General features: G+C 44.6%; 2 protein-coding genes across 3 annotated transcripts; both read left to right on the top strand.

Moving 5' to 3' along the window:
* Positions 1-435: 435 nt before the first annotated feature.
* Positions 436-5173, top strand: LOC133366060 (olfactory receptor 4E1-like). Of its 2 annotated transcripts, XM_061588720.1 has the most exons (2): positions 436-477; positions 4256-5173. In XM_061588720.1, the coding sequence occupies exons 1-2, from the start codon at positions 436-438 to the stop codon at positions 5171-5173; spliced, it is 960 nt and encodes a 319-aa protein (XP_061444704.1). The 2 variants fall into 2 exon arrangements, with proteins under 2 accessions (XP_061444704.1, XP_061444705.1); XM_061588721.1 differs by lacking the exon at positions 436-477 and having other exon boundaries at positions 4241-5173.
* Positions 5174-12929: 7756 nt separating this feature from the next.
* LOC133366955 (olfactory receptor 4E1-like) lies at positions 12930-13877 on the top strand. The gene has a single exon (XM_061590511.1). It carries the CDS (start codon positions 12930-12932, stop codon positions 13875-13877), a length of 948 nt encoding a protein of 315 aa, XP_061446495.1.
* Positions 13878-14946: the final 1069 nt, after the last annotated feature.

Here is a 14946-nt window from a genome sequence, read left to right on the forward strand (position 1 = left end):
CTTGGTTCATTGATGAAATGTTATGTGTCCAGTTGTGTCCACTGGGTGTCCAAAAGCTAGGACTGTTACTTAAAAAAAATGCTTTGCCTGGAGGGCTGCATTTGGCCGCTGGGCCTGAGGTTCCCCACCCCAGCTCTAGATATCGCTGGACTCCACCTCTCATCAGCTCCAGGTGGCTTAGCCAGTTGTCAGGAATAACGCTGGAAGGATCTGTCAGTTTCAGTTCTCTCACCTTCTTCCATTCTTAAATCTGCAGCAATTTTGAGATTTTTCTTTTTTAAATCCTCATCAAAATTCTTCAGCATTTTGGTGCAAATTTCTCCTAAAACACACATTTTTTTGTATGTCGTTTTGAATAACGCACACATTTTTGCAAGAGTGGGGTGGCTAGAGACCTGCCTTGCAAAATTCGGAGAAGAGTAAATGTTGAAGGATATGTCTCTTTCAGTTCGCCTACTGCTTCAGAAAGTGCAAGATCTGATAGATTTAAACTGCATTGAATGCTCCCCTCTCTCTGGTCAGCAACAATGGTAGATTTAGTTCAGCAACATCTGGAGGGCTATGTGACACCCTTCCCTGGCTCTCCCTGTCAGGTTCCTACCTGCTCGTGGTTACTGCCTGTCACTAGGCACCACCAGGGACTCCACCAGTCCGGACTGTCCTTTTTTATGGTTTCTCTCCCCGCTCTAGCATAGACCTCACCAGATCCCCCTGCTAGGCAGCACCACCAGTCACGTCCTATAACCCGTATTCCCAGAGACTCTGCCTGAGTCTCTCTATCAGGTTACCTCTGTGACTGCGTGCTTAAGCTGTCCCAATCCCTTTGTATCAATGCAGATAATCCTGGTTTGCTCTGAATACTTGTGGTGTTATTCTTCCCTTCCCCGCTGCCACCATCTGTCACTCTTCAGCCTTGGTATTTACCTTACCCTCCCTTCTGGTCTGTGAAACCCCAGCCAAGGATCAGGCCTTTGGTAAACCAAATGCAGTATTTATTAAATAACAAAGATAACAAGATTACTTTATAAAGGCACATAAGCATATGGTTTCATCTATTACTATGATACTTGACTTATAAACTAGAACTCCCACTCTCTCTTTCTCCACACTCTCCTGACATCCACCTCTCAAACAACTCTCACAAACCCACCAAAACAACCCTCTCACGTCCTCCCTCAGATTTAACTGTCATCCTTCCATTTATACTCTCCGCCATTCTCAACACTCAGCCAATCATCCAGCATTCTACTGCCCATTCACTCCCCCCTCCTCTTTCATTCCACTTACCATGTATCTCCTATACAAACAGCACTTACCATATATACACTAATACAGGAACATCACAGGCTACACCCCTGATACAGTGTGGCCCTAAATAATTACTGTAATGCGGTGTCGTTTGGCCCCTAGATAGCTGCTGTAGAGAAGCATAGTATTTAATCTGACAGCAATTTGGCCGTATTGCATGATTTCCTTGCCACTTTTCTCCTCCTCCTTCTTTCTCACCCTGCACACACACACACGTCACCCCTGGCTGAGACATAAGTGACTGGCCCAAGGTCACCCATTAAGCTTCATGGCCAAATGAGGATTTGAACCTGGGTCTCCCCAGCCCTAGTTTGGCACTCTGTCCATTACACCAGTGGTTTCCAAACTTGTTTTCCCCATGGCCCGCTCAAAAACTGCTGATGGACTTGGCAGGCCAGTTCATGATTTTTCTGCCTGTTGTAGCCATTGAAATGTGCTGTGCTAGGCGCTGTATGGTTTTTAATTGCATTTTTGTCACTCCTGTTATTTCTTATACCTTGTATTTTATTGCATTACAGTCTGGATTCTATAGAATTCAAATGGTGATACAACAGAACACAATATTAGAAGTAAGAGAAGCAAGTTGCTCTGGGCTCCTACTGCAGGGAAGAATGAGATATAAATCTAATAAATAAATCATAATCACAGAATCATAGAAATGTAGAGTTGGAAGGGTTCTATAAGGCCATCAAGTCCAACCCCCTGCTCAATGCAGGAATCCAAAACAAAGCATTCCCGACAGATGGCTGTCCAGCTGCCTCTTGAATGCCTCCAGTGTTGGAGAGCCCACTACCTCCCTGGATCATTGGTTCCATTGTCGATGACTCTAACAGTTAGGAAGTTTTTCCTGTTGTCCAGTTGAAATCTGGCTTCCTGCAACTTGAGCCCATTATTCCATGTCCTGCACTCTGGGACGATCGAAAAGAGATCCCAGCCCTCCTCTGTGTGACAACCTTTCATGTACTTGAAGAGTGCTATCATATCTCACCTCAGGCTTCTCTTCTACAGGCTAAACATGCCTAATTCTTTCAGTCTCTCCTCATACAATTAAAATCAATAATACATTGATTGAAATATGGCTATTTCATGTGGACATGCCGGTGATCTCTTGAATGAAGCTCAGGGACCATAGGTGGTCCACAGAGTCTCTGCACTACACCACACTGGTGCTCTACGTTATGTCATCGTTTGGCTCAACCCCTCATTCCTGTCATCAGGGCCGGCCCTAACATTGAGTCAGAATTAAGCAGCTGATGCTAAGAGGTGTGGAGCTCCCTAAAGCTATAGCCTGCTGCCTGCAGATACGGTGAAGGATGCTGAGCTCTTTCATGTTCTCCATCACCCAGAGTGGAAGGAAGTTGTGGTTTAGCTAGGATCTGTTTCCTTGCAAGAGAAAGAGAAAACAGAAGATTCCTTGTCGGTTTTCTTTTAATGTTTGTTTTAAAAATATGCAGGTTCATCAGGGACAAGGAGAATAGGCATAAGGTGCTAATTTTTGAAGCAGTATTAGTTCCCCTAGAAGTAAATAGATGTATTCGCTCTCCCCCTCAAAGGCTATTTCTTGCCAGAAAGCTCTGAATATTCAGATTTTTCTCTGTGTGTGTTTCTCTTGCTACATTCAAATTGCAGAACTGCCAGTAGTTGCAGAACTACCTGCTCTGGCAGATAGGTGTGATTTTTACAGTCCAGAACTTAGGATAATGAGTGGCCATCAGTGCCTACTAGCTAGAACCTTTGAACTATATGGAAACTGAGGGCCACCCTTTTCTCTTAATGCAACACAATGGCATTCCAGAGTTTCAGAGGTAAGATTCATCATAGATTTTTCTCTCTTTTTTTTTGGCGTTCACGGAAGCGATTTGTTTTGTGGTTCATCATAAGCTTTTTCCCCCAAAACACATGATCTGTGAAGCATGGGATCTCATGTGATTTTAGAAATGAGTCTGTCAATTGAGGGTGGGGGGTTGCTATCTTATGGGAGCATCCAGGCATAAGGAGGGGCAAAATGCCATGACTGCCCAGGTCTGCAGAATTAAGCACAACCTTCCTTGGATATACCATTTCAGGACACAGGTGATGGGCCAAATGCCTAAATACTCCATCATTTATTTTTTTAATCCTTAAAACATGAAATATACAGTGCCATGAAAAAGTATTTGCCCCATGTCTGATTTTCTGCATGGTTGCATATTTTTGGCACTGAATGTTATCAGATCTTGAACCAAACTTAATATTGAGGAAAAGGGGACCTGAGTGAACAAATAACATGAAATTTTGATACTTATTTCATTTGTTTATTAAAGAAAGTTAAGCAACACCCAATGCCCCTGTGTGAAAAAGTAATTGCCCCCTTAGACTCAAAACCTGGTTGCGTCGCCTTTAGCAGCAATGACTGCAACCAAACGCTTCCTGTAGTTCTTGATCAGTCTCTCACAGCTCTGTGGTGGGATTTCGGTCCACTCTTCCATGCAGAACTGCTTTAACTCAGTGACATTTGTGGGCTTTCGAGTGGGGCAGTGACTCTGCTCTGGGTTTTAGTCCAACCTTTCAAGGAGCTGTCCACGATGCTGAACACTATAGGTTTCAGCTATATGGAAACTCCATGTTCAGAGGCAGTATGTCAGTGAATACTAGTTACTGAGGAGCAAATAGCAGGAGAGAGCTATTGCCTTCACATCCTGCTTGTGGCCTTCCCAGAGACACCTGATTGGTCACTCTGGGAAACAGAATGCTGGCCTGGTCCAGAAGGGCTCTTCTTATATTCTTATGTACCTTTAGAAACTTACATTATCTGTGACTGTGTTGTTATTGTTCTGAAGTACAGATTTGAAACTTCTGCCTGATGACCTTCAGGTCAATCAAAATGTTATTTTGCCTGTTCCTTTTCTCTAGAACAAAAATGGAAGAAAAAGCAGCTCCTAACTGGACTACAATGGCCCAAAACCAGACCTCGGTGACCGAGTTCATCCTGGTGGGCCTCACTGACAACCCCGAGATACAGTTGGTGCTCTTTGTGATCTTCCTGGTAGTCTACGTGCTGACCTTGGCTGGCAACATCCTCATCATGGTCACCATTGTGCGTGACCGAGGCCTCCATACTCCCATGTACTTCTTCCTGAGCAATCTCTCCTTCATCGACGTCTGCCACTCCACGGTCACCGTGCCCAAGATGCTGGCTGACTTCCTGTCAACCGAAAAGACCATCTCCTTTGGGGGCTGTGTGGCCCAGATGTTCTTTCTTCACTTCTTTGCTTGCACCGAGATTTTCCTTCTCACAGTCATGGCCTATGACCGCTATGTGGCCATCTGCAATCCTATGCATTACCTCACCGTCATGAACCACAAGGTCTGCCTCCTGCTGGCTGGCACTATCTGGCTAGGTGGCACAGTGCACTCCCTTGCCTTGATCGGCATGACCATCAATCTACCCTACTGCGGGCCCCAGAAGGTCGACAACTTCTTCTGTGATGTCCCCCCTGTCATCAAGCTTGCATGCACGGACACCTACATAATTGAGATCCTCATCGTTTCCAACTCGGGGCTCATCTCTGTGGTCTGCTTTGTGGTTTTGGTGGTCTCCTACGGTGTCATCTTGGTCTCCCTCCGCAACCGTTTTGCTGAAGGCCGACGAAAGGCACTCTCCACGTGTGCAGCCCACCTCACGGTGGTGACTCTCTTCCTGGGGCACTGCATCTTCATTTATTCCCGACCCTCCACCAGCTTCTCGGAGGACAAGGTGGTGTCAGTCTTCTTCACTGCTGTCACCCCATTGCTCAACCCTATTATCTACACACTGAGGAACGAGGATATGAAGCGGGCACTCAGTAAACTAGTTGGCTGGAAGGTGAATTCAGAGAAGAATTGATGGTCCGGCTCTACTATGAGAAATTGGGCAGGGGCAGCGAAGAAGACCTAGTGAAATGCCACCACAGCCAGGCCCCACAAGAATCAAGAATCAAGCAAGCACGGAACCTATGAATCTCAAGAACTGGGAGTCTTTTGTGGGTTTGCCATGCAAAAGGGGGATTCGGAACCTAGAGCAGAACCTGGCATCCAGAGCACTACATCCTTCTGTGGGGGGAGGGGGTTGTGAGCATGCACATGTTAGGACAGCTTCTTGATCCCATTGATCAATCTTGCACTCCTGCCCTCATCAAAGGGAGCTGAATGGTGCGACCAGTGAAGGTCGTTCCATTAGGGCCAACAGAGCACTGCCCCACCAACCTCAGTCTATCCTCAACCAGCTCCCATTGTGTGCCTTCTTACTTAAAACTGGTCCAGGCAGGGGGTGGCTCTGCCTGTCAGCTTCTTCCTGCTTAGCCTCCGTGTTGCCCCTTGCAGAACTCTGCAGGAAGGAGAAGGAGGAGGAGGATAGGGAGAAAACTAGAATTAATCAGTTCCAGCTCCACCTATAGTTGGGTCTCCTTCTGCCCTACCAGTCCCAATGGGCACCACCCAGCTTTCAGTTTTCAAGGAGCTGTCCAAGGTTCCCAAAATAGGTTCAGCACCTTGCACAACTCCTTGAACATTTGGACTAAAACCTGGAGCAGATTCCACTGCCCCACTGACATGCAACCACCAGCTGCCTCTTCCTGTGCAGTAGGTTAGTTTGAGAAGCATTGAATGGACCAAGGTCACCCAGCAAGCTTTGTGGGATTTGAACCCTGGTCTAGTCTACAACTAGGGATGGGCAAATCTGTCAATTTCAGTTTCTCTCAGTTCCTCATTTTTCCAGTCTGAAGTCAGCTCTCTGCATTTCCACATTAGTTGCGAGAGGATTTCAATCCTCTTGAAAATTCCTCAGCATGTTAGTGTGAATTTTTGCACAGCAATTTCCCCTAATATAATGCATTTTAATGTTATTTTCACTAGTACATGTATGTTTATGCAAACTCTGTCCTAGTATGTGCATTTTTGTACACATTACTTGTGAGGAGAACTGCATTGCAAAATTCAGAGACATGCACATTTCGAAGGATGACTGTGTTTTGGTTGACTTATTGTTTTGGAAAGTGCAAATTAGGTAGGTATGCCTGTAAATGCAAACTGAATCAGATTTCTCCCCATCCTTATCTAGAACACTGGTCCTAGTCAAAAACTTCAACTGCTACAGTTATGCCATGCCCATCACCTGCTTGCTGGGGGGGACACTCAACCTCTCCCTCTCCCCTTCATTCTCTTTTTCTCCCAAACACAGGACTGGTGTTGTCAAAGCCCAGCTGTGCCAGCCATAGGGCTGCCAAGTGCTACATTTCAGGGGTCTTTGGATTAGGGGCTCTTCTCTTCTCTGCATGCCCAAGAGTCCATTGACCCAAATCTGAAAAGATTTAGATTTTATAAATGGTGGAAATTAAAATAAATAAAAGCAGTGAATGTCAACGAATGAAATGCATATGAAATAAACCTATGAATGCATACACTATAAATGCCACTTGACGTGCATTCTTTACCTTGAATTCAGACTATTTGCGGGGTCTTCCAGTTGCTGTGGGGGGACATTTCAGTGTAGAAAGTGAGCAGGGACTCCAATGAAATTCTTGCATCAAATTGAAGCATCTGAAGGATTTTTCACTGTTATTTTAAAGGTCAATGTGTCCTTGATACAGGAGAGGCAGTGTGATTGGGGCAAGGTTGTTGTTCAGTAGTAGACCATCTGCCTAGCATGCAGAAGGTGCTAGATTCAATATTCAGCATCTCCAGGCATGGCTGGAATTATCCTCTGTCAAAACTCCTGGAGAGCTGCCGCCGGTCAGCATAGACAACACTGAGCTAGATGGACCAATGGTCTGACCAGAAGAAGACAGTTTCCTGTGTTCCTATGGTGCAGTGGTTAGAACAGCCTTTCCCAACCTGTTGCCCTCCAGATGTTTTGGATTCTGCTAGCTGGAGTTGATAACAGTAGTTCTCCAAAATATCTGGAGAGCACCAGGTTGGGGAAGGCTGGGTTGGTGTATCAAGGCTATGATAGGGCAGAGCTGGGTTTGTTTATTGCCCCTTTTTTGTCTGTTCCTCTGTAAGGCAAGATTGCATCCTTTGGAACTTTTTAGTTTAGAAAAAGGCAAATATGAGGGAATGTGATAGAGATGTATATGATTATTCATGGTGTGGAGAAAATGGATAGGGAGAAGTTTTTCTCTCATAATACTAAACGTGGCACCATCCAATGAAGCAGAACGTTGGAAGATTCAGGACAGGCAGAAGACAGTCCTTCTTCACACAGTATTTATTTATTTATTACATTTATACCCCGCCTTTCTTTTTCATGATAGAAACCCAAGGTTGCTTATATATGGTTCCCAGGCAGTCTCCCATGGCACTGAGCAGACCTGACCCTGCTTAGCTTCAGGAGGGAGCTGGTCTCATGAGCCTTCAGACCATAGCCTGGGGCACAGTACATAGTTAAACTATGGAATTCACTTCCACAAGAGGTAGTGATGGCCAGCATGGATGGCTATAAAAGAGGATTAATGAAGAATAATAATGAGAATGGCTACTAGCCACGATAGCTGTATTCTACATCCACAGTCAGAAGCAGTAGGCCTCTGAAACCATTTTCTGGAAATCACAAGTGGGTAGAGTGCTATTGCACTCAGGTTCTGCTTGGACATCTGGTTGGTCACTCTGAGAACAGGATGTTGAACTAGATGGGCTTTTGGCCTGATCTTATCTTCTTATATTCAAGTCATCTAGCTAGTAGTCATAATTGCATGCCTAGATTTAAGTCTGTGATATTAACAGGGTTACACTCGATACGTTTCTGTTTCTGTTGTGTGATTACGGACATCATTATGTTCTTCTTTTACTAAAGAAACACTTGGAATACAACACCTCAAAGCCTAAGAGGGCTTGTTAAAGCACTCCAGGCTTAACTCTGGCATCTCCAAAACTTTGGGGCAACTTGCGTAACTCTTCCCTCGTGAGTTAACTGCGAAAGTGTCAGACTGCAATCCTCAAAGCGTCCTCTTCGACATCCCAATCAGTGTTATGAATTCTCGCCAATGACAAGTGATGCCTGTTTAGGGAGAAAGAGCATAAAAGATCTCCAGAGTTCGCAGCCTTATGCAAAAAAGCAAAATGTAACAAGTCAGTCCTCTTGCTTTATAATTTGGATATTATTTGCAGGTTTATTTTTACCACAAATCCTTTGGTCTCTCTAGCGTCCCCAGAAAGCAAACTTGAATGTAAGTAGCGGAAGGCAGATTGCTTCTACACTGATATTTTCACAAAAGAAAAGCAAAATGTAGAGACCTGATCTCAATTCAAAACTGATTGTGGATAAGGGTTGATTTAGATTTAGGATTATTCATTTGACACATTAACCAGAGCCTACATTTTACAGTAGTCTTCTTATACCAAGGGGAAGAAGCAAATTCATCTCAGACAGTTGATATTCTTATTAACACGTCCTGGAAGGATCAGAAGCAACTTTGAAGGGAGTGTTGTAATTATCTGTTGAAAAATTATTTTTTTCAATTGAACACTAGGAGTTTGTCCAGAAATATCTCTGTCCTGCATATCCCCAGCACCTCTGCAAAGAAATGTAAGTGGTATTTTATTCATTCAGTTGGGGATGGGAGGTTTGGGGACACAGGTCTTCACAAATGAACAAAACATCTCTTTTAAAATTAAATACAGAATGATACCTGTAATCATGCCTGTCACTGAGGTTTTGGTTAGCCCATTCCTAGCTATTGTTAATTTTGAAATGGGTGAACTATTATTCATTGACATTCTTCATCAACAAACCCATATGCATTCTACATTTGCACCGCCCACATACAGAAATCAGCCACATTATCCAGCATCATGAGAAAAACATGTTTAAATAGTCCCTACTGTTATAAAGATAGGTTTTTAAGTTTGTGTGTAACACATGGCAGCATCTCAAAAGTTCTGTATGTGTGTGTGTGTGTGTGTGTGTGTGTGAGAGAGAGAGAGAGAGAGAGAGAGAGAGAGAGAGAGAGAGTCTTTGCCTTCTGACTAGCAGAAGCAGTAGAAATCATGTGAATGAATTGATTATTTGCAAACTATTGTCATTTTCATAATTTATACAAAAGCACACCAGTCAGAGATTGGTAGAACAAAGCTTCAAGCCTTGTAGCATAGTCTACAGTCACGTCCAGATGACCTCTAATCTTCATTTAACATTTATCCTGATTTGTTTGCAGAGAGGTGGTTAGGACAATCCCTGTTTCCACAAATTTCTCTCTTCCTTCATTCATTCATTCCTACCCTCCTTTCTTTTTTCCCCATTCCTTTTATTGTTTTATTGCAGAGGTAGCTAACTTTTTTTCTGTCCAAGGGGAAGTATGGGGAGACATATGATTCAATTTGCATTTAATGGTGAACCTAATTCACACTTCCTGAAGCAAAATGCAAACCATTCTTCAAAATTTGCCTGAATCTTGCAATGCAGTTCTCTAGCCAAATAATAGGTACAAAAATGCATAAACTGAAGTGTGCATAAAAATAGATAGATTCATGAAATGATATACAAAAAAGAGACACCAGCTTTGCAAAATTGCATTAACAAGGGTATATTAGGAGAATTTCCTACTGAAATGCTAATGAATTTTCACAAGGACTTTAAAAAAATCATGGACTTACCTAGAAAGGTGGAGAACTGATTGTAGGACTAGAAAAATGAGAAACTGAATTTGACAGATTAGGGCATCACTACCCAAGGGCTAAATTCACCCTTAGCCAACTTTTCAGGCACTGCTCCCATCAGTAGGTCTGGACACCCCACACTCTGGTGCATATGTTGATACATAGATCCCTGCCCCCCACCACCACTCAGCTGGTCTAGAAGAGGGCTTATCGCCCCCTCACACTTCATCAAATGTTCAATCTGAGGACCTGGGAGGGGATATTTTTGCAGCCCCATCACTGGGCTGGGCTGGGCAGAGATTTGGAAACCTCTGCACCCAGCCCCAACTACAGATAATGTGGAAGATCGATGATCAGATCTTCCAATATATTTTTTTCTAACTGGCTAAAAGCAGTCACAGGGCAGTAGGAATGCAGTTTGGATTGGAACTAAGGTTGCAATCCTCACCCCGCTTCCCTGGGAGTAAGCCCCACCTGATTCAATAGGACTTACTTCTGCATAGACACTAAGATTCCAGCATATACCACTGACAGGTTATCCCTTGCACACACATCATTTTCCCAACATGAATCATCCCCCAGTATCCTTTTCTTGCAGAACTAATTGCCCAAGCTAAATTGTCCTTTCAAATAGGTTGTTTGTCTCTCAGAAGACATACAGACAGACACAATATGTATAGTTTAAACTGGGTCTTTGGTTAAGGACATCAGCCATTACTGGTTACAGCAGAAGCAAGGAAGGAAGAGGAAAGAGAAACAGGCAGAGCAGTCCAACTCATGGGGAGCTGGTGGAAGGGGTGCCGGCACAGAAGGAGCCAGCAGGAGGGTCTGCAGCATCCAATTGCCGTTTGGGAGCATCCGGGCCGGCGGAATGCGAACTCAGCCAGGAGCTGTGCATGGGGATTGCAAAGTAGAAGCTGGATCCTACAAATACCCCTACCAGGGAGTAAGCACTTTCCATAGACTTCCATTGAAATTATTTTCCTAGACCAGCCTTTTCCTTGGCGTAACTTTGGCCCAGATCCGCACCAGCAGGAGCACTCCAGATGGGAGTTGGATGTTTCATAAGTCTCCCCCCTTGGCTTTTCCTCCAACACACCCCTGAAATGCCCCTTTTTGGGGCCTTCCACCAGCACCCTTTCCGCCAGGCTAGACTTCCCCACAAGGCCGCCAGCTGATCCGGACCAAAGGGCATCAACTAGTGGAGCCCAGCAAAGCCGGGACCCTGCCAGCTCAGCCGGGGGTCCGGCACATCCATCTCCCCTCACCCGGCATAAATATGAGTTGGATTGCCCTCTAAATTCACAACTCAGGAAGGCCAGTTACCTTCCTAGTCCTATAAGCATTAACACTTTCGTGGCTTTTTCTCCCAGTGCAGTGGGTATTAATCAAAGACTACTGCTTATCCCAACACCTTTTTCTGTGGTCCCCCCCTACTGTGCAGCTTCCTTTCTCCCCCCCCCAGAGGTGCTCATGGCCTCTATGCTGCAGATTTTCATAACCTTATTTAATACACCTTTTTCATACCACTTTTTCTTATAGAAAGTGTTGTCTAGATCACTGTGTTACAGAAGAAAGCCTTATCCATTGTTTATGGGTGCATCCAGACTGTCACTATTTTGTAGGAGGGATTCAGTTGCATACTGTAAATTTAGATTTGCAAAATTAAAGAGGATTAAAGGCTTATTTTGGGTTGGAAAGTGACAGGGAAATGCATTAAAAAGTGTGGCGGTGATTAATGGGGACATGTGTATAAGCCCCTTGCAAGCCAATCAGGATGAAGGCAGGATGAATTCTCATTGTCATAGAACCTCCCCACAAACAAAACAGGATAAATACTCAGTGAAGGCCGGGCACAATCTACCCTCTGCATAAGCGTTCTGCAAGCAAATCAGAATAACTGTAGAATAAATATGTCATGCCCTGTGTTAGTATCTGTTTTTTGTTTCTGAATAACGGTTAAAGTTGCTGCTCTTTGTCACTTTTGACTATTTTAGGTTGTTTGCATTTATTGTGACTTTGCAATATGGTGAGCCGCCTCTTGGCAAGCCATGCACCAAAAGGTGGCATATAAATAATTGTATAAATAAATATAAATATATGTTTTCTCCTTCACAACTCTCGTTCAGACTAAGGCCATGGCACAGAGCAAAGGATTAACCCTCCCCCTTCTCCCAGTGCCACGACCTCAATCCAAATCTGCCCTCTGCAGTGGTTTTTAGCTTTAAAAAAAAAAAAGAACACATTGAGACAACACAAGACAAGGCACTCTCTGCAGAAACTAAACCTGTGTGTAAGTGAACCCCTAATCTGAAAAAATGGAAAAAGGTAAGCAGCCAAAATCAGAAATAAGGAGAAGCCTTGAGATCATCTTTATATGCACATAGAAATACCTTTCAGGTAAGAGCACTGCTCTCTTTACCTAAACATGTAAGATGTTCTCAGGTGGAACAATCAAAGGTTGACAATTATTGGGTGGGTAACAGGCTACTAGCCCAGGAGAACATGTTGTAAGACCCTTCTCTCAAAGCATACCTTGGCCAAAGCATAAGCATCCACTTTATAATGCAAAGTGTCCACATACTTGTATGATTTGGACTAGCCCATGTAGCCACCTGGCACACTTTGTGAAAGGAAGCATTCAGAGCAAAGGCTGCAGAAAAAGCTACTGCTCTAATAGAATATGCCAAAATTTTAGATGGCAAGGGCAAATGCAAACATCTGTATACTGGGGGAAAGAGGCTTTAATCCATCTTGCCAAAGTGGCATTCAGAACTTTATAGCCCAGGGAAGAAGGGTGAAAGGATCCAAAAAGAGATTTGTCTTCGCAGAGATTCACATATTTTTCTTTTATTTTCTTTTTCTTTTAAAACTTTGATCTCCTTTCCTCTTCCTGTGTATTTGGGGAGGTTCCATCACTTTTGACACAAAGAGACTCTGAGCCCATCATAACCATTTCAGTCTCTCATCCTCCCTATTTTGTTCTGCATTCCTTTCTGCTTCAGCTACAAATGAACATGGCACCAGAGAATTTCACTACAGTGAAGACATTCATCCTGTCAGGCCTGACCACCAACCACAGCACTGAATTGGCACTCTTCATTTTTTTTACTGCCATCTATACCTTGATCCTAGTTGGCAACATTCTCATTGTGATCACGATCGTCCACAACCAACATCTCCACACCCCCATGTACTTCTTCCTCAGCAACCTCTCCTTCATTGATGTCTGTCATTCTTCGGTGGTTATACCCAAAATGCTAGCTGATTTTCTTGAGGAGACGAAGACCATCTCCTTTGGAGAATGCATAGCCCAGATGTTCTTCCTCCACCTCTTTGCTTGTACAGAGATCTTCCTCCTCACCATCATGGCCTACGACCGCTATGCCGCCATATGCAATCCTCTCCACTACACCACCATCATGAACCGCCAGGTCTGCATCCTGCTGGGTGTGGGCATGTGGATGGGTGGGTTGCTGCACTCCATTGCCCTGACAGCACTGACTCTTAGTGTGCCCTACTGCGGCCCCAACAGCATTGACAACTTTTTCTGTGATGTGCCTTTGGTCATCAAACTGGCCTGCACCAACACTTATGTCTTAGAAGTCCTCATCGTCTCCAATTCAGGGTTGATCTCGGTGGTCTGCTTTGTCGTTCTGGTCATCTCCTATGTGGTCATCCTCATTTCTTTGAGGAACCGCTTCACTGAAGGACGGCGGAAGGCTCTGTCCACTTGTGCTGCTCACCTGACAGTGGTAACCTTCTTCCTGGGGCATTGCATCTTCATCTACCTGAGACCGGCCAAGAGTTTGCCTGCGGACAAAGTGGTTTCCATTTTCTTCACAGCTGTCACACCACTGCTCAACCCAGTAATCTACACCCTGCGGAACGAGGACATGCTGAACGCCCTGAACAAGCTGCGAGGTCGACAGGCCAACGTGGGAGGCAAAGGACATTAGATGGAGGAGGAATAAAATGTTGCATCTATGAAGGTGCAGTGCTGTTTCATGTCAAACATCATTTGCAAATTTGTAAAAGGAGACAGATTTTGACAATAAGAAATTCAGATTAAACAAGATTTCCTACTGAACTCCAGTAGACCCCAGAATCCAGCAGTGGATTTGAACGCCTGGTTTTTGGTAGATTCATTTTAGAGAAGGATCCATACCCTCCAGAGTGTGTGTCTGTTCAAAATAGATTTGCATTTGGTCTCCAGGTAACACAGGTGTGGGAAACCTCGGGCCACGGGCCAATTGTGGCCCCCTGATCTCTCTATCTGGCCCTCAAAACTCTTCCCAGGCCACATCTCCTCTCCAGCCACTCACCCTCTTCCCAGGCCACATCCCTCATTAGCTTCACTTCTTGTCTTGCTGTAATGTGCCCTAGAACTCAGATAATGCCTGGACAGAGGACAGATAGGTAGGGGTGCGTGTATGTCTGTGTGTCTGTGTGTGTTTGTGTTTAGAAAATAGTCTATAGTGTACAAAGAATAAAATTTAGCATATGTTGCTCTGCCCTCTATGCCTCTGACCCCGCCCATCATTGCAATGTGGCCCTTACACTGAAAAAGGTTTCCTACCACTTTGGTAGGAAAAATTTCCTAACTATTAGAGTGGTATGACAATGGAACCAATGACCTAGGTTAGTGGTGGGCTCTCCAGCATTGGAGGCTTTCAAGAAGCAGCTGGACAGCCACCTGTCAGGTATGCTTTAACCTGGATTCCTGCATTGAGCAGGCAGTTGGACTCAATAGCCTTATAGGTCCGTTCCAACTCTACTATCCTGTGACTCTATGATTTCATGGTCATCATCACCGCACGCCAGATCCTAGAGACTTGAGATCCTACTTCAGCCTTCATGCCATCAATCAGGCCCCTCCCACATCTCCATTTCTGAATGAAGGAAGAGGAATAGCTCCCCATTGTGGTGTGCAAGCCTCCAGTGTCATTCAAGCCTTGGATACTGCAACTACCTTTAGAGCTGCTAGGACTCCTGAAGGTCAGATGCTGAGGTCGCAGAGGCTAGTTG

The sequence above is a fragment of the Rhineura floridana genome, chromosome 11, assembly GCF_030035675.1.
Source record: "Rhineura floridana isolate rRhiFlo1 chromosome 11, rRhiFlo1.hap2, whole genome shotgun sequence".
NCBI lineage: Eukaryota > Metazoa > Chordata > Lepidosauria > Squamata > Rhineuridae > Rhineura > Rhineura floridana.

What these genes read in the sequence shown, in the direction of transcription:
- LOC133366955 (XM_061590511.1), top strand. Translation starts at nt 12,930, where the DNA reads ATGAACATGGCACCAGAGAATTTCACTACAGTGAAGACATTCATCCTG.
- LOC133366060 (XM_061588720.1), top strand. Translation starts at nt 436, where the DNA reads ATGTCTCTTTCAGTTCGCCTACTGCTTCAGAAAGTGCAAGAT. An exon ending in TGCTTCAGAAAGTGCAAGAT is followed by an intron (nt 478 to 4,255) that starts CTGATAGATTTA and finishes GCCCAAAACCAG; the next exon opens with ACCTCGGTGACCGAGTTCAT.